This window comes from Hippopotamus amphibius, chromosome 12, assembly GCF_030028045.1.
Source record: "Hippopotamus amphibius kiboko isolate mHipAmp2 chromosome 12, mHipAmp2.hap2, whole genome shotgun sequence".
In the NCBI taxonomy this organism is placed as follows: Eukaryota; Metazoa; Chordata; class Mammalia; order Artiodactyla; family Hippopotamidae; genus Hippopotamus; species Hippopotamus amphibius.
The window spans coordinates 80,667,430-80,692,255 of NC_080197.1; the positions used below are offsets into that span (position 1 = coordinate 80,667,430).

The 24,826-nt window shown below is 55.9% G+C and overlaps 1 protein-coding gene across 2 annotated transcripts in view; it reads left to right on the forward strand.

Annotated features, from left to right (window-relative positions):
- The window catches only part of CACNA1C (calcium voltage-gated channel subunit alpha1 C), a 475,916-nt gene that overhangs the window by 45,013 nt on the left and 406,077 nt on the right, over positions 1-24,826 (forward strand). For both annotated transcript variants that reach the window (XM_057703176.1, XM_057703175.1), the window contains exons 2-3: positions 3,931-4,261; positions 7,737-7,842. In XM_057703176.1, coding sequence (XP_057559159.1) covers positions 3,931-4,261; positions 7,737-7,842 — 437 coding nt within the window. The remainder of the gene's footprint in view (positions 1-3,930; positions 4,262-7,736; positions 7,843-24,826) is intronic.

The window sequence follows — 24,826 nt, forward strand, 5'->3', positions numbered from 1 at the left end:
TGATGTCGGTCCACTGAGAACTGGCTCTGTGGGGCCCTGGTCTCGACGCCTCGGGGCCCTGGGATGCACCGCGCCCCAGCCTTCCTGGGTGATGGAGTCTGCTCCTGCCCGCTGCTTCCTGCCTTCTTCTCAGACGTTGTCCAAGACCCCGGGGTTGCTTGGGTTGGGATGAGGCCGGTGCTGTGAGAGAGCTGGGGGCAGGGGGCAAGGATTAGAGGCTGAGGCAGGGTCTGCGGGAGACGGGTGGTGTCGAGGCCTCGTGTCAGGAGAGACCTGGGGAGAGCTGGACCGTCCTGCAGGGCGGAGCCACGGCTGCTTTCACGGGGCTGAGGGACCAGGAGGGTTGGCCCGGGAGCTCCAGTAGAGGCTGATCCGCGTCGTCGTGGCCAAACCGGGGGTCTAGGAAGGAGGGTAAACAAATGGAACGGGCAAACTTAGGGTCGCAGCCCTCGCCTGTGAACCTGAGACGCGCCATCTGGCCGTGCTGGACCCGCTCCGTCCAGGGCAGCACGTCCACCCGCCTCCATCCTGGAGGCCCCGGGGCGGATGGTGTGGTGGGTGCTGCCCTGTGAGGATCACATCCAGCACAAAGGGTGTTCTTGGGGACAGACGTGCAGCCCCTTCACCCTCAGACTGTGAACCTAGCAGGAGGTGCTTGGCTCGTGGCCCCACGTGAGCACACATGGGTGCATGTGTGGAGTGCGTGTGAGCTCCAAGGAGGCAGGGCGGGCCGCATGGACACGGGCATCGCCAGCCTCTCTCTCCGTGTCTTTCAGCGAGTATGGCACCCTTGCCCTCGGTATGGTGGGAACGCTCACCTGGCTGGTGTTCACAGCGCCTCTCGTGCTGCAGGTGCCTTGATGCCTGAGTCCCATCTTCTGGTCCTTTCTTCCGGGGTTTCACAAGAAAGGCAAAGGCCCAGCCTTGCGGGGTCTCGCTTGCTTTAAGCTTCTGATGCACATGGTGAGGACGGCGGCAGGTGGGCGTGCGAGAGCCGAGACCCCTGCTGGGAAGTGTTGGGTCTTCCAGGTCCCGACGTCCTTGATAGTGACATGGAGTCAATGTCAGGTGGAGGGCAGGCTGTGAACTGAGGAGAGCGTGAGGCCGTTCTCCAGGCCTGGGAGTGGGGGTGGGGCTCTGATGCCACACGGACCAGATGGCGACGGTGTGGGAAGCAGCTGTCAGGGGACAAGGAGGCTGCAGGCCAGCGGGTGCCTAAGCGGACTGAAGTGCTCACCTTTGTTTCCTGCAGGGTGGGAAACGCACACCTGTGATGTCACCCTCTCCCTCTCATACCCCCGGCAGACATCACTGATCTGTCATGACACACCTTCCTCTTGAGCTCAGAAAAGTCCCAGAATCCTTGAGATAGTGTTTTGGTGGTTATGTTGGTCAGGTGGCATGAAACTGGAACCTTACTGTGTGTCATTGGTGTGATGATGGAAAGGACATAGACTTTGGAATTTGGCAGAAATGACAGTCCAGACAGGTACGAGCTTTGTAGCACGGAGCAAGCCTGGTAGGTCTCTTTTGGTTGCAAGGGACAGAAACCAGCTTCAAATTAGCTTAAGCGAAGTCACCTAAGGAATAAAACTGGAAAGCTCAGGGTGAGGCTGGCATCAGGTGTGGCTGGACCCAGGCACCCAATGGTTGTCAGAGTCTGTCTCTAGGACGGAGTGTCTCTGGGTTCTGGGGCTAAGCTGGGTCCCATGCTCATCTCTGAACTGGCCCTCTCTGGGGACAGGGCTGGCCGTAGGGCTGAGAGGGTCACACCGGCAGCAAAAGTTACCTTGAAGGTCAAACCTAGAAGGACGAGCCCAAGATGGGCGTTGGGAGCTGGGGGCTGGGCAAGGCACCAAGTGTTCATCTGGACCCAGCGCGTTGCGGTGAAGAGAGGGAGGTACCCTCGAGGCAGTGTGTCCTGGGCCAGCAGCTTCGCTGGAAGAGCCTTGTGTACACATAGCAGAGAAGAGGGTCATTGTGGCGGGGGCTTGCAAGTGACGATCGTGCCACTGGTTGGGCTCTGGCCATAGTCTCCCGGGAGACTGACGTGGCCTCCAGATGCCAGGCTCTCTGCCCACAGTATCACCCGGTTCTCCGTGGCATCTCCTGATCCCATGGCACCTGGCCAGCTGGCCAGTCTCAAGGTCGCATGTCTGTCCTGGGGCCCAGGCTGAGCTGATCCCTTGGTAAACCTTGTAGGATTCTGGGATGAGGTGCCTGCCTGCCGAGCAGACAGACGAGACCCGCCAGGCACGTGCCCGTGTCGTAGGACAGTCTTGGAGGCTTCTGTTGCCTTTAACCAGAGCCATGCAGATGCTTCTACACTGAATTTCACTGGTTCCTACCCAGGTTTCCTTCCTGTCCTTGCACCCCCCACCTGGTCACTCCCTGCTACACACAGCGCCCTCTCCCAGATACCAAGCACTGCATAATGAATCACCCTGAACAAGTGGCTTTCCCCAGCAAACACTGTGCTGTCTCCTGGTTTCTGAGGGTCAGGAGTTCAGGAAGGGCTCGCTGGGTGGTTCTGGCTTGGGGTTGCAGTCAGGTGGTGGCTGGAGCAGCTGGGGGCTGGCCAGGGACCCCACCCGCCACCCCCACATAGGCTGGCTGGGCTTTCTCCCAGCACGGCAGCCTAGGGCTGGCCGTTGCGCGTTTTTGACCTAGCCTTGGAGGTCAACTCTGCTGTCACCTCTGCTGAACTTTATCAGTCAGCACGGTCACAAAAGGGCAACCCCATGTCAGGAGGAGGGCGCATAGGTCCTATTTCTCAATGGGAGCCTGTCAGAGGAACTCCTGATGTGATTCAAAACCATGACAGCCCCCCCACCCCCACCCCCCGCCGCCCTGGCCCTCCCATCCAACAGTACGCATCGCCACATGGGTTTGAGATACCTGGATGTGACCTTGCTTGGGTCCAATGCCTTCATTTATTAGACTTCCTTTTATGTTTTGGAATTCAGGTGCACAGCTTTGAGAGAATCCTACCTTCAATTCATTGTACGTTTGTCAGCATTGATTCATACAGTGGCTCCCATTCCTTCCTTCCTTCCTTCCTTCCTTCATTCTTCTTTTCTGTCCCCATATCCTATTTTTATTTTCCATCTCGCCTTCCATAAGCAACCATTCTATTCTACTTTGTTTGCATGTGTTCTTACAGGTGTGTATTTTAATTGACACGTTTTGCGTTGTGTGTTTGTCTTTTTCTGCATCCGCCTCTTCTCACTGTGTTTCTGAGGTCCATACGTGATGTAATGTGTGTATCTTGTGTCTTGTTCGTCTAAAATGAGGGAAGTGACGTGTCCAAGGTCTTGCAGCTGACCTCAGCTTAACTAGGACCAGAGCAGATTCCCAGCATCATACACGGATGTGTCCATGTGCCACCTCCCTGGTTCCTGCAATGGTTGTTTTTTGTTTTTTTGTTTTAAAGTTTACATGGTTACCTTTATTTATTTATTTATTATTTTTATTTTATTTTATTTACTTTGGCTGCATTAGGTCTTTGTTGCTTTGTGCTGGCTTTCTCTAGTTGTGGCGAGCGGGGGCTACTCGTCGTTGCAGTGCGCAGGCTTCTCATTGTGGTGGCTTCTCTTATTGTGGAGCACGGGCTCTAGGCACGTGGGCTTCAGTCGTTGTGGCACATGGGCTCAGTAGTTGTGGCGTACAGGCTCTAGAGCACAGGCTCAATAGTTGTGGCACACAGGCTTAGTTGCTCCCTGGCATGTGGGATCTTCCCGGACCAGGGCTCAAACCTGTGTCCCCTGCATTGGCAGGGGGATTCTTAACCACGGCACCACCAGGGAAGCTCTCCTGCAATGGTTTGAAATGAGATTTTTAAAAAAAAAATTGTGAGTCTGGGATCCAGAGCACATCATAAGCTCTCCTGTTTTCTCCCCAGTGACCGCTGTCCCCTGTCCTCTCCTGCAGGTCCCAGCTATGGGAGCCCGCGCCCGGCTCATGCCAACATGAATGCCAACGCGGCTGCGGGGCTGGCACCCGAGCACATCCCCACGCCGGGGGCCGCCCTGTCCTGGCAGGCAGCCATCGACGCGGCCCGACAGGCCAAGCTGATGGGCAGCACGGGCAATGCCACCATCTCCACGGTCAGCTCCACACAGCGGAAGCGGCAGCAGTACGGGAAGCCCAAGAAGCAGGGCAGCACGACGGCCACCCGCCCACCCCGCGCCCTGCTCTGCCTGACCCTCAAGAACCCCATCCGGAGGGCGTGCATCAGCATCGTCGAGTGGAAATATCCTTTGTGCTCAGGGCCGGCAGGTGGTTCTCAGACCCGCTGCATCTGGCATCGGGTGCTGTCTGAATGCAAAGTTCCAGGCCCTGCCCAGCCTCGAGTCAGAGTCTCCGGGGACCGGGCCCAGGAATCTGCTCGTTTAACCAGCTCCCCTGGGGGTTGTTTTTCATATAATAAGCAGCATTTGCGAGAACAAGCCTAAGCGGTAGGGAGGTATCCACTGGCCAGGCTGAGCTTGCCCAGGACCCGCGGATGTGTGCGGTTGATGGCGTCACACCCCAGACCTCCCTCCGCCTCCTGAGCTGTGGGGCTGGCACAAATGCAGGACCTCCACCTCCGGGACCTAGGGGAGGCGACAGGGCACGGGTCAGCCCTCAGCCTGTGGCTCCGTGTTTCTCAGCCTTGGGGCACATCAGTGTCACCTGGGGCGCTGGGACGAAGCCCAGGCCTGGCAAACCTCTCCAGGCGCAGCTGAAGTGGAGAGTGCTGCCTGAGGGTGTAACGCAGAGCCCCCTTGTCTGCATGGAACCCAGTGACCAGGGCCTGCAGAGGAAATGGCTTGGAAGGGCTGGGCTCGCACGGAGCCGTTGCCGACCCCTTCCCTCCTGGGAATCGTGGGGAGAAGGAGGTGGAAAGGCCCTCAACCATCCGTGGGTGTGCCCCTGACTCTCCCTGAGATGACGCAGAGCTCATAGCGTCACATGGATAGGACTAGGACCTGGGACATCGTGCCGGGCGTTTTTCTAGTAAGGATGCACTCGGGCAGGGCTGCCACATCTCCCGGGGTTCAGGATGGAGTGCTGGGTTTCATTGACCACTTTCCATGGAAAGATTTAAAAGTCTTGGGAGTGGATGGAAGGTAAGAGGAGATGACATTGGTTCTGTCAGTGCCTGAGCCTTTAAGGCCAAGGTCACTTGAGAGAAGGCAGGCCCAGCCCAGTGTGGCTGCAGAGCTGAGCAGGGGCTCCTGAGGCCAAGGCGTCCCTTCCTGGGTGACGAGGGGAGAGGCTGTGCTGTCACAGCCGCTCAGTCAGGGCCACGCAGGGTAGCCGGCCGTGCGGTCAGGGGGCCAGGGGCCTGGAGGAGCTGAACCCGCCCAAACCTCACTGCTGGCAACTGGCAGAGCTGGGCTGCAGATCCAGGTGTCCCAAACCTAAATCCCCGCTCCCTGCTCCCCATGAGCCCAGAGTGCAGGAGAAAAGCACTGGGGGACATTTCGGGGATGCCACCCAGCCCAGTAGGGACACACGGGGACCTGGTCTGGCCCTGAGCACCCAGCCCACCGTGGGCTTCTCCTTCACATTGCAGCGTTTCTTACCTGCCTGAGTGGTTTCTTCGAACCTTCCCTTCCCCAGCAGTATCCCCGAACTGTAACATAAGGTGATGGATGGATAGCCTGAATTGAGGGGGGTGGTGACAGAGCAGGAGACACCCTGGAGTTAGCTATCACCTACCCGGGCGGGGGGCAACTAGTTGACCTTTGAGGTCTGGCTCAGTTGAGTTGAGGTGCTCTGCCCTGGTCGGGGGAACACAGGGGCCAAATCATGGGAATGACGCTGCCAGCCTGGGGCTGAGTGTCCCCCCCCCCCCCCAGCGGGTGGAGACAGGGCGGGGCGGGGGGCGGGGAGGAGGCTGTGTGGGAGGGGGTCTAAAAGAACCAGCTTCCTAAAAATGCTTAGGGTGACTTCAGAATGGATCAGTGTAGAATGTTGCTGAGAAACTCAGGCTTCAGAGCCAGACTCCCTGGTCTGACCCCATCCTACCCCGAGCCATGTGAGTCTGGGCAGGCTGACATCTCAGCGTCCCCGTGTAGAAGTGGGGTGATAACCGCCCGCCCCTCCAGAGTTTGGGTAGCGCAGTCAGAGCAGGGCTGGCACGGGGTGAGCTCTCGGTCAGGGTCAGCTCCCGGCCTTCCTCCCCGCCAGCATCCCATCTTCACCACGCGGACTCGGCCAGCTCAAGGGGCAGCACGGTCTGTTGGAAGAGATGAGTCAGAAGCTCTGGTTCTGACCTGGCTCTGCTGTTTGCCAGCTTGGGTTTGGGAGAGGTGATTTTACTTTCTGTGTCTGTCCAGTTGGGAGGCTGGGCAGCCCACTGCAGGCCATCTTCTGGATATCAGGGCACACGCAGGGAATGACCGTGTTTATGGGGTGTTCTGGGTCAGTGGACCCCCAGCTCTGCCCATGGGGCTGAGGAGGCCTGCAGCCAGCACACTGGCCAGGAGGCGCTGGACTAGAGAATCACCGATTCCTTCTAGGCCCCGAGCTGCCCTGATGACACAGGTCCGCGGCCGTTTGTGGCAGAGGAGTGGATAGTGGACTCCTTGCGCAGGGGTCTAGGTTCTGGTCTTGGCTGGTCAGTGCCTGCTGTGGGTCTTGGGAAAGTTTCTCAGGCTCTCTGGGCCTCAGGGGTTTGGACCAGACCATCTCCAAGGTCTCTTCCTGCTTCAGGATTTGTTAGCTTTGTGAGTGCAGGTTTCCCTGGAGATGAAGGTGGTCCCTTCCTCCAGGAATGGCCATCCCCTTTCTCTTCCTCGTCGTGTGAGGCTCCACAGACGAGGCTGGAAACTTGGCCACGTTGGGGAGGTGGGGAGATGGGGCCGGAAGAGCATGAACCGGGCCCACTCCGCCTCTGGCCTTCAGTTGAGGGTGCCGGGTGGAAGGGGTGTTATCACAGTTGCTCATTTTTCACTTGAGAATGTGTCTGCTCTGATATTTTGATGCAGAGATCTGGGCCCAGGGACCTCCCTGAGTGCTGGGGAGCAAACCTTGCCTTATCCCTCCAGACCCCAGCACAGCCCTTGGGCAAGTCAAGAGGCCCAGGCAGGGTCTCCGCAGGCTGAAGAGGCTCTGGGGCCTTGCAGGGAGCTGCCTTCCCCTGCGTCCACAGCACACGCTGCTCTGGTGTGCTTCAGGCTCTCTGGAAGCAATCAGAGAATAAGGGGGAAGGAAAAAAAGACTCTACACTTCAAGTTAAAAGATTGAAAATACTATCTCCAAGTTTCACTGAAAAGTCTTAGAGTCAAGTCTCCGCCTCCAATCCCAGGGTGTGCGCGTCTCCCACCCCAAGCTCGGTCAGGCCCTGGTACAGGCGGGTGAGCCTCCGGGGAGGGCTGCCCGGGGGTGGCGAGGCCCGGCTGGAGCAGGCCCCAATCTTTAAAAGCAACCCCGAGCGTACATGAGGGAGAATAAAGTCCAGTGCAATCTAAATAAATAAAAGAAGGGAAAAAAGTTTTAGAAATCTGTGTTTACTCTGGCACGCGACTGGCCTCCACTGCTTTTGACATATTAGGAAAAATTTTGGCGGGGCCCCATTAGCAGCACTTAAAAAGGCATATGTTTCTTTTCAAAATACAAGGGGCTTGGAATGTATTGTTTAAACAAAATTCTTACGAATCTTTGATTCATTTTTAAAATATATATCTGTGTATGTTTGTTTCACTGGTGCTTTCCATGGCATTAACTTCCTTAACTCCCTTCCCCAGGCCATTTGAAATCATTATTTTACTGACTATTTTTGCCAATTGTGTGGCCTTAGCGATCTATATTCCCTTTCCAGAGGACGACTCCAATGCCACCAACTCCAACCTGGTAAGTGCCCTGTTGCGTCTCTGCATTTCCACGATGGCGGTGGCCTGAGCTTGGATCACGTGGATTCAAGCTGGAACGTGTTTGGCGGTACAAAAGCCAGCCGAGCTCAGATCTCGAGGCTCTAGCTCTGTACTGAAATGGGCACCTGTCTTTTCTCGCCCTGTTTTGAGAAAGGCTATTGAAGTCAGGTGGTTGTGAGCAGGGCGCACGCGAGTGTGAGTTCTGGCAGTGGCCCAGGGGTGCTCTGCACGCCTGCATCCTTGAAGGGCAGGTGTTTGTGGGAGTGAGCGTGCATTCTGGATCCTCCATCGTGTTTGTTTCCAGGGCCTTCGTTCTACTGCTGGGGTTTGCTCAGGTGATCTGTAGGATCGGTGCACGAGAAATAATTTCTAGGAAGCTTTTAGGAAAGTTTGCTGTTGCAGCCAAGATGTACTATTTAGTTAAAAACGTTTTCTGTTCTTGGGGAAGGCGGCTTTCCATCTGGAGGGTTGGGAGGCCGGTGCTGGCAGTTTGGGGTTAGAATGTGTCCATGGAAAAAGTGTGGAGAGTGTTTACTTTGGGCTGAGTGTGAAGTCATCACAAAAGCCTTTGCGCCGTCTGGGCATGGGAGGAGAGCTGTGGAATGCAGCTGGCAGAGCCGGGTGCCCCGGGATGCCTCGGCTGCGGGCTCGGGGGGAAGTCCTGCCCCTCTCCCCCTCCCCTGCCAGGACACCAGAACTTCTCATGTGACCCTCGCAAAGCGCATCTTCCCCGTCGTCGGCAACTTCCTCTAATTAGCGACATGGGACTGTCTGGTGATAGTTTCTGGAAGAAGCAGGAGGGAACCGGGGCCTCCTCCTGCTGTCCCCAGCTTCTCATGTTATCATGGGTAGTCGATTCTTTTGCTTTTTAGCCTTTGGCATTTTCGTTGGCCCCTTCAGCCAGGCTGTCCGATGCCCGTTTGGACTTTGCAGCCATTGCCTGGTTGTCACAGTGAGCCTGGGCTGTGCTTGGGGTCAGGCTCCGGAGCTGGCCCTCAAGCCGAGCAATGACACGGAAACCGGAGCGTCGGCCCAAGTCCGTGCGGCCTGCTGCGGGATGACCTTGTCTCTTAACAGGCAGGACATCTTTGCTGTGTCAAAAGAAATATAAGAGGGGTGTCCCGAAGGGCCTCTGGAGAAGCAGGAGCCTCTTCCAGTGGTGCTGCTTCTTCTCCGAGTGTCACCTCCCCCACCGCAATCCACCCTCCCCGAAACCCTGCAGCTGCACCCTTAACCTGCTACTTAGAAGAAGAATCTGGGGCTTGTTGGGAAGCCAGTCATGCTTTGGGTCGACTCTGGGCCAAGGCACAGAGGAGGTTGCTGTCATCTTAGGCCCCAAAGACGGCCCCCCACCCAGAGTCCGGGAAGATGAGCAGGGATGCTGGGGGCTGTACAGGTGGGCGCGCTGGGTGGCCAAGGCTGCTGGCCCCACCCCTCTGGTCTGGAGAGCAGGGAGTCCCAGGACGTCCTCCGGGCTGGAGGGGAGGGGCCGTCGTTTTTAAAATCTGTCCACAGAGTGATGGACAAGCTCTGAAACTAGGCGGTGGTGATGGTTGCACAGCTGTGGACTTTTACTAAAGACCTCAGGGCATATGCTTACAACGCGCGGATTTCCTGGTGTGTAAGTTGTGCCTCAGTAAGGCTGCTGTAATAAAGGGTACGGTGCCAACAGCACCAGCCCAGGCCCATCCAGGCTGCCCCTTCCTGGTTGCTCCTCCATCCTCCCCAGTGAGAGCAAGGCCACTTCGTGGAGGGAGGGCAGTGGGGGGGCAGCCAGGACTTGGGGGGGCCTCACACTAGGAATCTGGGGTGCACAGGAGAGCGTGGGGGCTTGCAGGCGGTTCTAGTTGCTAAGGCAGCTGCTGCCTCTCTCAGGCTTTGGGTTGGGCAGTGATAGTACATTAAGGAAGCGTGCTTGGAAGATGGAGGGTCTCCTGCATCCTAAACACACACAGATACACACAGACACACACACAGGCACACACATAGACACAGACACATACACACATAGACAAATACAGGCACAGACACAGACACACACACACATATACACAGACACACACAGACTCACGTATACACAGATACACACAGACACACAGACACAAACATACACAGACATACCCATGCATAGACACATAGCAGACACAGACACACACACAGACACTCACCACATATACACAGACACACTCACGTAGATGCACTTACCTAATTCTGGCAGCCCTAACCCTGAGCTTCATTTGGTGGTACGTGTACACATACACATATAATATTTTAGTTCTAGGCTTTCTGAGGAAGCATCTGCGTTGCCTCCTCTGCCGTGTCCTTTCTGCCCTCCTCGATGCCTTGCTCACCTGCCCTGAGCTTGTGGCTCTGTCCTGGGTCCTCTCTAGGGCCACCATGTTATGGGGCTGAGGGGACAGACCGCCTTTGGTGTGGTCCATCCACACGGTTGAGATGGCCATGTCTCTTCCTTCTGGGAGGGCCTTGGACTTGGGTCATGCAGGCAGCGTGGTCTCTTGTTCCACAGCACGCAGAGTCCCCAGATCCAGGCCTCATTGGCGGCTCCTGGGGCTGCAGGGATGGGGACACCCTGAAGATCTCAGGGGCCCCTTCTCCAGGGCACCCCTGGTCTCACTGGTTCTTGTTTCCTCACCGGCACTCAGTGTCTCATCTTGGGATCTTTGGAATGGTACTGCCCAGAAGATTCCTCTGGGGTCTTCCAGACCAGACTGTGCCCTGACCTTGCCCCTGGACCTCGGGAGCCACAGTCTGACTCCCGTTCTGTGTGTCCCACGGGGTCATAGCTTCCCTGGGGCATGGCGGGCCACTGACTGGACGTGGTGGGAAACCCCTCACACAAACAACCATGCAAAACCCACATTGGCTGACTGGTCAGGACCAACCAACATGAGAATCTTGATCTGCCCCTTCCTCCTCCTCACGGCAGTGTTTTCAGTGGTGAGAGGCCGCTTTGTAAAACTTTCACCAAAACTGTGGCTTTGGGACACAGTTATTATTTAGTCTCTGCTACCTCTCTTCCCATTTCCCCTGTATCTTCTATCTTTTTTTCCTGCATCTACAGGAACTTTTAATGGGTTCTGTCCTACCCGTCTCATTTTCTGTTCACTCCCTTGGTGAGCTCTGTTACTTCTGCAATTTTTCATTCCCTTTCTGCATAAATTGTCCCCAGACTTATGCCTCTGGCTTCAAGCTGTTTCCTAAGGCCTGGATTAGTATCTCCTACATCAGCGAGGCCCGTCCACCAGTGACTTCTGACCCTGCTTGGTTATTATAAAAGTCTGGAGTGCTTGAAACGCACCAACTCCAGTGTTTTAGAAGATCTGACTCAGATTTGGTAGTTCTGGGGCATGGCCCAGGAATATACATTTTAAAAATTCCTCACGGTGGGGGTGATGGGAGTCACGAGTTGCCATCAGCCAAGAGGAGGACTTCAGGGGAAAGGCCACATTTAAGGGGCAGGGGATGAGGGGGACAGTTGGGGGTTACGTGAGGAGCCTGTGAAAGATGCAGAAGGAGACATTGGACAGGGCAGGTGCAGGCAGGTGCGGGTCAGCCTGTGAAAGATGCAGAAGGAGACATTGGACAGGGCAGGTGCGGGTCAGGTCTGTGAAAGATGCAGAAGGAGACATTGGACAGGACAGTTCGTGCTGGAGGGAGGGAGGAGGGGCGATAGATGGAAGGAGCCCCGGGCCTGGCTCTGTGCACCTGCAGCAGGTGCAGCGGGAGAGGCGGGGCCTGTGCAGGGCAGGTGGACAGGAGGAGTGAGAGTCGGAGGGAAATCAGGGAGATGGAGTCTTTGAAGCTCAGGGAACAGAGATCTAAACATATAAGGAGGGGCTGGGTGGTGGCCTCTGCAAAGGCAGCTGAAGGCCGACTATGCTGAGAGTAGGCTTGGGGCTCTGGGCGGAGGAGGGGCCTTGGGTCCCGTATGCAGACTCGGGGGCCCTGAAGCAGGGGTTGCAGGTGGCTCTTTGTTGAGCTTTGAGGACTGAAACAGTCCCCTTGTCCTGCCAGAACATGGTCCCCAAATCATTTAAGGACCCTTGAACTGAAGCTTGAGAATTTCCCCGTGACCCTCATAGCTTTTTTAAAACAAGAAATTGCAGTTCTGGAGTCCTGCTCTGAGACAGAGGCACCTACAGCAGGGCTCCTGGGACCTCAGTGCCTACGGATCACCTGGCGTGGGGGCAGTTACTATGCAGAGTCCCGGGCCCCGCCTGCAGAGCCCTGGCCGTGACCAGAATGTTGGCCGTCCTATGAGTGGGTCCCCGTCAGTCCTCTCCCCACAGCTCTCTCTAGATCCAGACAGAAAGAGGGGACACATCGGCTGCCCAGAGGTTTCCCCTCCATCGGGCCCGAGAATCACCCACTTAGTAAAGACCCTCAAAGTCCCAGGAGGAGAAGGTCCCCTGACACCCCCACTGGTCCCCAACCAGCTCCTGCCCATGGATTCCTTCTCCAGCCCATTCCTCCATAATCCCTGTTTATTTTCCTAGCACTTTGCTTTCTTCTCTTTCCAGGAGATGAAAAGTGTTCCAGTATGGACTTTTTTTAGGTCTTTTTCTCATTATTTAAGTGAAAGTCTGTTTGTTTTATGCTCCATCTAGCATACACCATTGCACCCAAATCCATCACCTTTGTTATCTTTGCCTGGTGCTCGTGGAGCAGAAGGAAACGTGAACTGGCCCATGACACGACACTTCTTTCCACATTATTCACAGTCTTGTTACTGGCAGGGCCACCTGCCACGCAGAGCATCCTGTGTAAATAGCGCTGTGAACCCCTCCCACCGGTAGCCGCTGCTCTGCAGGTAAATCGGACGATGTCTCTTGAGCTCTGTTGCCAGCAGGGCAGACTCATCGTGTGTGGAAAACTCCCAGTTCCCTGCAAACCCTGAAGTTGGCACAGACTTGGTTGGAATATTAAGATAATATATTTTTCATTTGACCTTGTGCAGAGAACAGGGCTGTGTTCTTTCTGGAGCCAGAGCCAGGCCGTCCCCAGAGGTTGGGGGAGGAGGAGAGGCCAGAGAAGGAGTCATGGGGGCTGAGGGGGTAGAGGGCTCTTCAGAGAGGCCTGAGTGCTGCGGAGAAGGCTGGGGTGTCCAGTTTCCCATTTATGCTGTGACATGGGGGCGGCTCGGGCTGGTTGTGAGGGGTGTGAGTTACGGCCCATGGGCCCTTAGAGCGGTGCCTGCTCAGGACACGTGTGCTGCCCAGAGAGCTCACAGCTGGAGACTGGGGGCCGCCTCTGTCCGGTCCGGGAGGCGGGTCACACCAGGCTTTTCAGGGGAGCTTTGGTGGGAGAGGACACCCAGAGGCTCTTGTTTCTGGAAGCTTCATCCGGGGAGGTGGACATCTGGGCTGCCCACCCCCGGGGCTCACTGCGTGGGGTGGGGGGACTCAGAGAGGCCTTGTGGCTAAAGAAAGGGCCCCAAGGGACAGCCCTGGTGGCCTGTGGGGCTAGCCCCCCTTCCCCACCCCATCCTGCAGGGACTGTGTCTGGAACAACCTCACGTCCCTCCCGGTCGGCTTAGGGGCCAGGCCGTACCCGAGCCTGTGGGGTCCCCTTCCCAGGCTGTGCTGGGCTGAGGACATCCCCATGGGCCTGCGTTCAGGGCGCCTGAGCTTTTGGATGGGTCAGGGCATGTGTTTGGGGAGCAAGCAGGGATGTGGGCTTGGGCCCGTGTCCTCCTGCCGTGAGCTGGGCGTTCGTTCTTCGTGGGCGAGGCAGCTCTCTGGGGCCGGCAAGCATCCTGAGTCATGGTCACGACAGACAAGAGTCGAGGCCGCTCTTGGGCAGTTGTGGTCCCCACACACCAGACACGCGCTCTGCACAGACCAGGCGTGTGTGATGATGGGTAACGAGCCAGGTGGGCCCCCCTCACCGCCAGTCCTGCCAGTGCGCGTGCGGGCCTTGGGAAGGGGCTTCACCAAGGGACCCCCCCAGCCCCCCGAGGGTCCGCTGAGCTGCTCTAGGTGGAATGTGGGTGCAGGTGTGACCTGGAAGCCATTCTGGGGCCAGGCTTGCGGGCTCTGACCTGGGAAGACAGGCCTGGACTGGGGGCCTCCTGTCAGTCCCTGAACCTTCTGTTTGTGTCTCTTCTGGCAAGTGGGGCCTGGAAACCTGCTTAGTCATAATAATCACCTTTTCCGAGTGACCACCCGGCGCCAGTGCTTTGCAAACATGGTTTCTAATCCCCGCAATAGTAAATGAGCACATCTATTTACTTGTTTACTTGAGGGTGGGGAATTCACCCCCCGGTTGCTGCTCTGTCCCCAGTGCTTCCGGCAGGCACACGCCAGACTCTTGATAAATATTTGTTGAGCGAGTGGACGGGGGAGTGGATGGGCCTGGCCAGATGGTGTCCCTTTAGTTCAGAGGAGCAAAGTGACTGGCGAGGGAGGGCCGAGTGTCACGTGGACGCACGTTCGAGGAGTGGTGGCCCCGCCCCATGTGCGGGGCTGCTGTGAGCGTGGGAGGGGGATGAGAGGACGCCTCGAAGATTAAACACCCCACCTGGGGCAGTATTAACTGGTGTTTAAAAAAAAAATCAACTTGGTTCTGTTGCAAAATAAGTTTGGTAAATGTTGGGGTAACCGGAAGCACACAGATGACTGTGTTGCGTGACTTGGCATCTCTAAGTCAGTAGTAATGGGCCCTGTTTATGCCTCTGCTCTGTGTACAGACGCCCAGTGCTATGTGTGTCTTAGTCATTTGAGCATCACAGTGACCCTAGGAGACCTTCCTGTTGTCCCATTTCACAGATGGGGACACTGATGCTCAGAGAAGGGAGATGATCTGCCCTGGAAACGCAGACACCATGGTGTGGACACGGGCGTGTGTCCTTAACTGTCAGGTGACAGCTATCTCATGTACTCAGGTGCCAGGGCTCCCTGGACCGGGCAGGGCGGGCACCCTCCTAGCTCCCTCCATCACAGACAGTGCAGGTTTAGAACCACCTGCAGCAGAGAAACCTTGCGCCAAGGACTGGCACCCTTAGGAGAGAGGATGGGCAGCGTGGAGAGGCCAGTGCATCAGGGTGGCCGCACCGAGGACCAGGTGTCTCTGATGGAGAGGGGCGGCTCCTCCCTAAAGGTTTTGGAGGGGGAGGCACCGCCTGCTCCACGGTTGCCAGCGGCAGAGCCTTTGAAGTCTAAGTATGTGACACCTCTTGCTCCGTGTTATCCATTCATCTTCATTTTTGGGGGAGATGCTCCTTATGTACATTCATGCTCTGTGTAATGGAACCACTTTCCTGTACCAAGCTCCTTTTAATGTAAGTATTTGAAGAAAGCCTTTCTTGGGTATAAAATCCAAATCCCTGGATCTTTCGAGCGTACCGCGTCCTTTCTCGAGACTGTGCCACCCTTGGACATCTGAGGTGCTGAGCCTGCCGTGAGGCCGTCAGGAGGGTGGAGGATGCTCCGGGTCCACAGCTGGGGTCTGGAGGGGCCCCGCGTGATTCCCAGGGGCCCCTGAGTGCTGTGGGTGCCTCCCGGCTCGGCCCCCGACCTCAGGCGGTGCGCTGCCCACTCTTGCGGGCCTGGCACGGGGTGGGCAGATCCTGGCGTTGCGGACAGGGGAGGCGTAAGTGGACCGCGGCGCGCACTCTGCGTGAAGTGCGTTAGCTGTAATTTGTGGATCTGATAACACGGATCCTGGCTTCTCCAGAGCCTTTTTCCTCTCTGTTCCCTTTGTTCTTACTTTTTCTGTGTGACTGAAGTTGTTAGATCTGCCGTCTAACTAGTAATAATAGTAATGTCCAAACTGTACCGCGGACACCGTTCGGAGTCAGTGTTAACTTGCCTGGTCCTCTCAGTGCCCGCCGGAGACCATGAGACAGAGCCACCCCATCTTAGAGAGGAGAATGAGGCCCAGAGACGTGAAGTAACTTGCCCCAGGCTGCACAGCTACGACACAGTGGAGCTGGGGTTCCAGCCCAGGTGGGTGGCTCCTGAGTCTGAGCCTGAACACCCTGTGTGCCACCCAAGGCCTGTGAGGGAGGGGGCCTCACTCAGTGTGTGTGCGACGGACATGGGGGTCTCTGCACCAGTGACCTCAGGGGGTGTTGTGTCTGTGGGTCGGGGCAGCCCCAGAGCCCCTCGCCGGTGCCGTCGGGAGGCGTGGGTGGTGGGGAGCAGGGGCCATGGCGCCCACAGCACAGGCAGGTGTGACGGCACCGGGCTGGGGTCACTGGCCCGCATTCTGGCTCCATCACGAGCGGCCTTGTCCCTCCACTTCCTGGACTTGAGGCTTCTCGGCTGTGAAACAAAGATGGTACCTCCCACATGGAGTCGCAGGCGGGCCCAGAGAGGAGGATGGTGATGCCAGCGGCCATGGGGGGAGCTGAGTTCCCACGGGTGACGGTCACCACCGTTGTCACGAGAACAGACAGATGCACTCTGCCTGGCACAGTGGCCCCTTTCCTGGCATCTTCTGCTGTGAACCTTCCCTCTGCCTCCTCTCAAGGCAGCGTAGGGATGCTAGAGAGCTTAGAGCCAAGCTCTGGATTGAGTTCCTGACCTTTCCAGGCTGCATGGAGCAGGGCGGCTGCAGCCTGCGGGGCTGAGCGTGGTGGGAGGTGGGCGGGGTGTCGGTCGGGACCCTCCCCACGCGTGGGACCCCTCGTGGGTGTCTGGTCCAGGCCCCCAGCGCATTGGGGGTGGCTGCGAGGACTCCTGTGCCCAGTCCTGCCGCCCGCCCGGCCTCCTCAAACACACGGAACCAGCTCGAACGCAGGTTTGTCCGTCCATGCCCTGGGCCCACGAGCAGGGTCAGAACCGACCCAGCTCTGAATCCTTGGAAACAGGGTGAGGCCTGGAGAGTAAGGGTTCCAGTTTGGGTTAGGCTTGGCTGGAGGGGCCGGAGGGGCCTTGGGGCTGCATAGGCTTCTGCAGATCCTTCCAGGGGCTGGACTCACCACGACTGGACCCCGCAGGCTCTGGTGGGGCGGGCAGGCCTTACGGAGAAAGGCGTGGGGGCGAGAAGTGGCTCCTGGTCCCCCTCCCGCCCCCAGCCAGGCTACCGAAGAGCGCGTGAATGAGAGGGCCGCACAGGCAGGCGGGTGGGGGCGGGGCATAATCAGTGCACAGAATTATTGTTAGGAATCGACCCAAAAGAAGGAAAATCAGGACAACCCTTGGTATGCCCCATGCTCCTCTCAGATTGCACACTTGGGGGAACTTTAGAGGACCTTGTGGAGAAGATACTATGTGGGGTTTCCTGGCTTTTGCAGGTGGGGGGAGGGTCTGGTTATGCCAGAGGGGATGATGCTTGTCCTAAACGTACTCTGACTCCCCCGCCCCGACACACACACACAGCGAGACGTGCTACTTATTTGCTGGAAGTGTGTCTTTAGTTTACTTTAAAGTTGCCTAAAGACACCTGACTATAAATCTGTAGTCACAGGCATGGCGGTGTTTGAGGACAGTGACCACGCGGGGCTGGTGGGCTGGTGCATCCCAGCACAGGTGAGCTGAGTCCTGCTGTCACCTGTGCTCAGTGCCGGGTGGTCAGTGCTGGGTGGGCTCACGAGGCAAAAGCATCTCCGCACCAGCGTGGGGAAAGCAGAGCTAAGACGGGAAAGTGAGGGCTAAACGTAGGATTCTGAGATTCTCGTATGATTAGTGAAGTCCCGAAAGGCTTCCATGTGAACTGGAGGGTAGAAGAGTGATAGAAAAGGCTCTCCTGGCTGAAGTAGCTCTCGAGTGAAGCCTGAAGCCCGAAGCCTGTGGGGGAATCTGCTAGACTGCTGGTCAGAGTAACGAGATTCCGGGTGAGAACAACCGGAGTAGGATTCCATGCAGAACGTGCGGCGTTGATGGATAAATACAGGTTCCCAGAGATTAGTCTCAGACCGTTCTTGGAGCCATCAGCATTCGTTCACCAACAGATCCTCCCTGGGCACCTGTTCCGTGTAAGATGCAGCCGTGCCTAAGACAGATGCCCTCCTCGCAAGGCATCATTCTAAGGGTGAGAGGTACCAGCATCTAATTAAAAAATGAATTATTCAACTATAACTGGCCTCTAAAATATTTATGTTTGGGTGTGACTACATTTGTTTTAAGTTAATATGTTACTTATGCTACTGAAAGAACAAAACCAAGGGGCTTTCCCGGTGGTCCAGTGATTAAGACTCCGTGCTTCTACTGCAGAGGGATGCAGGTTTGATCCCTGGTCGGGAACTAAGATCCCACATGCCATGCAGTATGGCCAAAAAATAAAATAAAAATAAAAAAGGAACAAAACCCAAACTAGTGATCACTCAATTGCATGGAAGGGAGGGCTGTGTCATAAAATCTATTGAATTGTGATGAAAAAAAATGTTTTAGGGTCGATAGTGAGATTTTTAATCCTGCTGAAGAGTCCCCTCAATCATGACACTTGAGCCTTGCTGAATCAAAGAGGTTAAGAGTGAGGAGGAAGGGATAGACGTGGCTGCTCGAATAAAGGTCACACCTGTCCTCAGGTACAAGAAGAGGATTCTGGGAGGGCAGAACTGAGCAGACAGGTCACCTCTCTGCCACTTTGTGGAGTCTGTTCAGCAGGAAACTCAATTATATGCAAAAATTTTCTGTGTTTAAAGGTGTTTTCCTGTTGGGAAGATGCTATCTGATGTTATTTCTTACCACTCAGGATGATTTGAAATCCTTGGTTGCCAATGTCATCTTTTCTTCCTGTAGCCACCATTTTTAGTAAAGCTTGTTGACTTTTTTAAAAAATAAATTTATTTATTTATTTATTTATTTATTGGGTGGGTGCATTCGGTCTTCGTTGCTGTGCAAAGGCTCTCTCTAGTTGTGGCAAGTGGGGGCTACTTTTGATTGTGGTGCATGGGCTTCTCATTGCAGTGGCTTCTCTTGTTGCGGAGCACGGGCTCTAGGTGCGCAGGCTTCAGTAGTTGTGGCACATGGGTTCAGTAGTTGTGGCACATGGGCTCCGTAGTTGTGGTGCATGGGCTTAGTTGCTCCGGGGCATGTGGGATCTTCCTGGACCAGGTATTGAACCCATGTCCCCTGCATTGGCAGGCAGATTCTTAACCACTGCGCCACCAGGGAGGTCCAAGCTTGTTAATTTTTGTAAAAAATTTTTTTATAGTCATTTTTCTCCCTTTGCAATCAGGAGGGGTTTCTGCCTGAATAATTTTTTTCTTTTCCTTTTCTCCCATGTAGACATCTTGGGTTTGGCCTCTTGGAGTGAGATAATAAAACTTTGTTTACTCTGGTGGCTTTTGCCTACATTAGAGCTGTTTTATCTCAGACATTTGTGATTCTATAAATTAAATCAGCTTTTCTTAAACATGTGGACCCCTTAGATTCGACATCTCTAGGTTATGTTTACAGTGACCAGGCACCTCATGATGTCAGTTTGTTCATTTGTTTGCATGTTCACTTATTCTTTTATCCTTCGCTCATTTGACCACCGTCCATGGACGCGCCAGGTAAGCGGGCAGGGGCCTCGGGTCATGGAGCCACCGTGGGGAGATGCTGGGAGGGCCCCGTGGCTGTAAACGCCCAGTGCTGCCGAGCGTGGGGTTCGGAGGCGGCCGTGGGTTTCCCTGCAATTGTGTTTCTTGCCTGGATTCTCCCAATGGTCCCCACCCGGTGTTCCCGCCTGCTACTCAGCACGAATCGTGCTGAACCTATGATGCTTCCCGAGAGAAGCATCATCTCATCAGAGAGGATGTTTCTAGAAGCCCTTTGAAAACAGTTGGTGTTATTCAGATGGAAAGTGTCATTCTTCTGATTACCCAGTGCCTCTGAATTCCACCTCAGGCTGGTGACGAAGGAGAGAGGGTGTGTGGTCACCCTGAGGCTCTGTCCCACCCGGGTATCATGGGTGTGTGGACTGGGTTCCCTGGGACCAAGGCATATTCATGTCACTGGAAGTCCCTTCTGTGTCTCCCACCAGCTCCCAGTCTCCATGTCAACACGATTCAGGCTTAAGGACCAAGATGGCATCTGGGGAAACGAACACAGGCCTCGGATTTGGAGTGGCCCAAAGACACTGAGATTCCCTTGCTTAGCGTTTCAGAAGCTCCAAAGGAAGCAACCAATTTAGGCTAAATTTCAAGGGAGGGGCCGACCAGAGAGGAGGGGCAGATGGCAGCAGGGTTGCCGCTGGGGAGAGGGTGCAGGTAGATCTGCTGTCGCCTGGCCCCTTCCAGACGGTGCATTTATCCTGTGTGACGTGAGGCTTACTGACGACTTCCTTGGGCAGCCTTGGGGTGTGAAATGCCAAACCCAGGCATAGCAGACGCTTGGCTTTATTGGTGTCAGGGCTTCACCAAAGTTCTGCGCCCTTAAATGCTTCCCGGGGACGGTTGCCTCTTTGGTGAGTGTTAGATCATTGCCATTGATTCGTTGTGGAGAGAAGGCAGGAAGGTGAGACGGTAGAGGGAAAAGTGCAGTGAGGCTCCAGATTCCCAGGAGGAACAGGGAGCAGACGAGAGGAGAGAAAGCATGTCTCTGGACAGGAATCTAGAAGGAAATCGTGAAAGCATCATGGGCGATGGGCAGGCGAGGAGCTGTGAATTACAAAGCGAAGGGAGACTTCAGCTGCCATTCCAGGCCTTTTCGGGACGTCTTTGGGTAGTTAAACAGGCCGCAGGTTTTCTCCCAGGTGAATCATTTTGAAAAATTCACCCTGAACACATGGGTTTCTGTGTTCACGCTTCCCAGTCCTCGGATTAGCAGCGTTGATGGTGCGGGGTCCCCTTGGAAAGCCGCGTGCCGTCAGCACACCTGGGAACGGTTAGGAGGATGCTGGAGGTGAGGATACATTTGTGCAACTTCCGGGGCTTTTTTATTGTTTGTATGTTCACATACACACACACACACACACACACACACATATAAAATCTGTCAAGTCTTTCAAAACTTTCTGAAGGAATTAGCATTATAAAACCGTAAAGAAATCTCTGAAGGGCCTTTAGAGCAGAGAAAGAGGAGGGAAACAGCCTACGTACCTCACCTTGCAGCAAACCCATCAGCTGCACAACCCCAGAAAGCTCAGGTAAACCTCTCGTGAAATGAACTCCCTCCTGCCTGACAGCCTCTTTGGCAGCATCAGCTCTGCCTCCGTTTTAAAACATTGCATTGAAAGGACCTGCCACAGAGACATTGATCCCGCTTATGGGCAACGAGCATGAGAACTCAGGTGTCTTCCAGCCGCTGCTCACATGTGAACCCTGCCTGTCCCCATTGGCGTGTTTAACCAGACTGTCTGCAGCCAGGCCGGGGCTCTGGTTTTCGGGAACGTATTTCTGTCCCCGCATTCTGAGTCCCATCTTCCTTTAATCAGACTACTAACGGCCACCACTCTCATAATTCTGGAGCAGGTGTCCTGTGCCAGGAACTCTGATCTTGATGACTCTGTGACTCTGCAGTTTCCAGCTCTAGTTTGCAAACAGGGGAGCGGGTTTAGGGGCAAGGTGGCCTGGCCAGGGCCACACAGCGAGGACGCCTGGGAGCGAGGTTTGAGCCACGCTCCGTGTGACTCTGAGTGCTCGCTCTTTCCAGTGTATGAAGTATTTGCCCCCACATCCACCCCATATGTGTCCCCAAAGGGGCCCAAGGAGGGGAGGGGGTGTGTGTCTGAGTGCAGCAGTGAGGCTCCCCTCCCGCGGCCCTTGGCTCCCCCCGCCCCCCTTCTGGACCAACCCTGAAATTTGCTCTTGGCCTTTCCAGGGGAGTTGCCACAGAGGACTTGCTTTTTCCCAGAGCCCTCTGGGCAATGATGTCTTATGTCTGGGAATATGTGGTCTTGGCGGCCACCTGAGCAGCGGCAGAAATCTTGCCAGATGACATTTGGGGCTTATGTGAAATAAACTCGGAAACCGATGAGTTGGCTGGACCTGAGAGCTCCCAAAGGGCGCTTGAATTTCTGAGGCTGAGGAAGAAAGGGCGGCTCTGACCCATCTTGGGACTGCTTTGTTCTCCTGACCCTTTGGAAACGCTCAGATAGTCGGACATGTTCAGACGCCTGCCGGGCCGGAGTGCGTCCGGTCCAGGCTCTCGGCCGAAAGAGAGGAGAGACAGGCCTGGCGAGCAGCACGGAACGTCACGGTCCTTTCTCCTGGACGTGCTTAAAAAGCCCACGGCCCGTTTAACATTTCCATTGTAAGAGTTACCTCCGCGGATGGCGTCTGGAAAGCAGGCGTCTAGGAAAAGCCCAGCCATAGGAATCTTCTAGGAGCAGAGAGAGGCTGCTGCCTTTCAAGTTTTCAACAGTATCTTAATGTTCCTGACCACTTATAAACGGTCCACCACACCAGGAAATTTCTGGGATCGGGGTTACTCTTGGGGAAGAGGCAGTGGCCTGAAGTGCAAGGGAGAGGCTAGTGTCAGCTGAGGGCAGCAGGTGGGGCCTGGACTTAGGAGGCCAGCCCGCCGGGGAGTGTGTGGGTCCAGGCTGGGACAGACATGGGGCAGGGGCCCGTGGGCACCTCCAGCGGCTCGGGGACCCTGAGAGCAGGCAGCATGGAAGGAACCAGACCGGCCTTACGAGTTAAGTCCGGACGGTGGGCAGGAGGCCAGAGTGAGGATCCAGGCTGTGGCAGCTGGTGGTGGGGTCTAGGGCATGGAGACCACGTGGCAGGAGCAGGGCCACAGCAGGGAGGATGGGCAGCAGAGAGCCGTGGTGATGGAATCTGGGCTGTGGGAGAGAAAGGCGCCGGCAGCCTCCGCGTCCGCCGGGGATGGGGGCTCCCCGGGTGGCAGCGGGGCTGGCGCTCAGCCCCGGGTTTGGCTGCCTGGAGCTCGCAGGTTGAGTCGGGGTCTGGGTGCAACGTACAAGTGAAGCAGAGCAGATTGGGGGCCTTAGCCTTGGTCTCTAGAGGAGCCCCTGCTTGGGAGCAGATGTGTCTATTCATGGACCGACCACAGGACTCAAGGAAGAAGAGTGTCCCCCTCTCTGCTCCCCCCCATCTCCCTTCCTCCGGGGCTGGAGCAGAGGATGAGGCATGCCTGCCCCTGCGGAGGAAGATCCTGTTTCCATGGTGATGTCCTCCCCATGGTGGCGTCCACGGTGGGCTCCCAGGCCATAGGGCGGCGGTGGTGACATTCATGCATCCCCCTCCTCCAGGAAGTTGGGTGGCTTTAAGGCTCGTGCCATTGTCTCTGTGCGTTCTGACAGAAAGGCGTTTGGCGGAGGACCTGTGTGGGCCCGCGAGCTGTGAACACTTATTTACGTTGGTGTTTTAGAGACAGTGACACAGAATCAAGATTTCACCCGCAAAGTTTAACTGCTTCTCTCCTCCTCACGGGAACTGTCTCTGCCGCTCCTGTTGTCCTCACCTCCTCACAGTGCTGGTCATTGTGGATGATGTACTTTGAGTTTACCTCTTGGGGGGATGACTTGGGAGACGTAGTGGTAAATGTTCCCTGGGCAGGTGCTGAGGGCCTGAGGCCGCCGCGCCTTGGAGTCCCACGAACATCCTTTGTGTTGGTTTGGCTCTCATGGCTGAGTTCACCGTTGGTCTGTCTTGGACGACTGTGCGGAGGGGTGAGTAACAGCCACAGATTCTGTTGGGTTCCACTGAGCTCATGTGCTTTGTTCAGAGCAGACTCTGCCGGTGGTGTGGGGGGAATCAAGGATGGATCATTGCAGCTAAAAGAAGACTTGAAGATCATCAAATCGAATTCCCTAACTTTATAAGGAAACTGAGGCTAAGTAAGATTTTGCTCAGGTCTAAGTAACATTGAAGTCACCTGTAGCCAGCATTCTCCGTGTACACTGCCAGCTGGCTGGTGGTAGCTGGGAATCTGGTTTGGGGGTGGCTGGGACAAGGGCCGACTGTGGGGCCGCGTCTGCAGACTGAGCTGTGCTTATCACTCACGGGCCCTTACGCAGGTTTGAGTAGCAGCAGCATAACCAAGCTTTCTCTTTTCAGAAGCAGCTCTGGATAGAAGAGTCCCCAGCTTTGGACTCCGCCCCCAACGCATCCCTTTTGGGGTCCAGGCCGAGGGTCAGGGCGGGAGACTGGTACGTCCCAGCTCTCGTCAGAGTGAGAGATGGGCTGGGCTCAGAGCCAGTTTGCAGAAACATCTCAATGAAGAGGGGACATTTATACCTTGTCTTGGCCTCCGTCATGGTGAGGGGGCTGCAGGAAGGTGGGGGTGACACACCAGGCCAGTGAGGGGGACATATTAGGCTTGTTCGCTCCACCCCGGGAACCTACCCTCCCTCATGGTGGCTGAGCCAGAGCACAGGCAGGGGCCATTTCAGCAGCTCGTTACCTCCAGTGCGTCCCGCACCTGTGCCGCCTCATGGCTTGAACCAGCCAGTGGACCACGTACCGCCAGCCTCTCTGGGTGGCTCCTAAACTCTCGTGTTTCTAGTTGGAGCTCAGTCTCTCATCTCGAATTGAATGATGGTCACTGAACTTGAGGACATCAGGTGTGCTGTCCCCTTTCAGCCACCTCCCCATCAACCACGTGCGTGTATGGTGGGGATTGTTCATCCAAAATAGGGCAAGATGTCCCTAATGACAGAAAGGACCACTGTCACCCGCTATCTCTTCTCCCATCTTTCATCGTTGGCATTTTCTGCTGGCAGCAGGACCACCGGGAGTACAGGGCCCAGCCTCCCTCGTGGTTAGTTGCGGGGTAGGGGGGTTGGCTAAGTTCTGGCCAACGGGATGCCAGCAGAAGTGGGTGTGCCCGCCCCTCCCTCCCCACCTTCCTGTGAACATAGCCCTGGTGATGAGCCGTTTCGGGTCCTGCTGACTGAAGCATCACCTGAGGGATGGCGGGGTGACCATGAGAGATGCCTGGGCACTGGGACTGGTCAGGGGGGCCATCCCTCCAACTTGGGCTCCCCTGGAGCTGATAGACCACTCATGCATGAACCGTGGTTATTTTGACCTCTGTCGCTACAGCGCGATTTGTAACTCAGGTTATTCCTTACTTGTTGGGAACGTTGGTCCTGAATAAAACAAA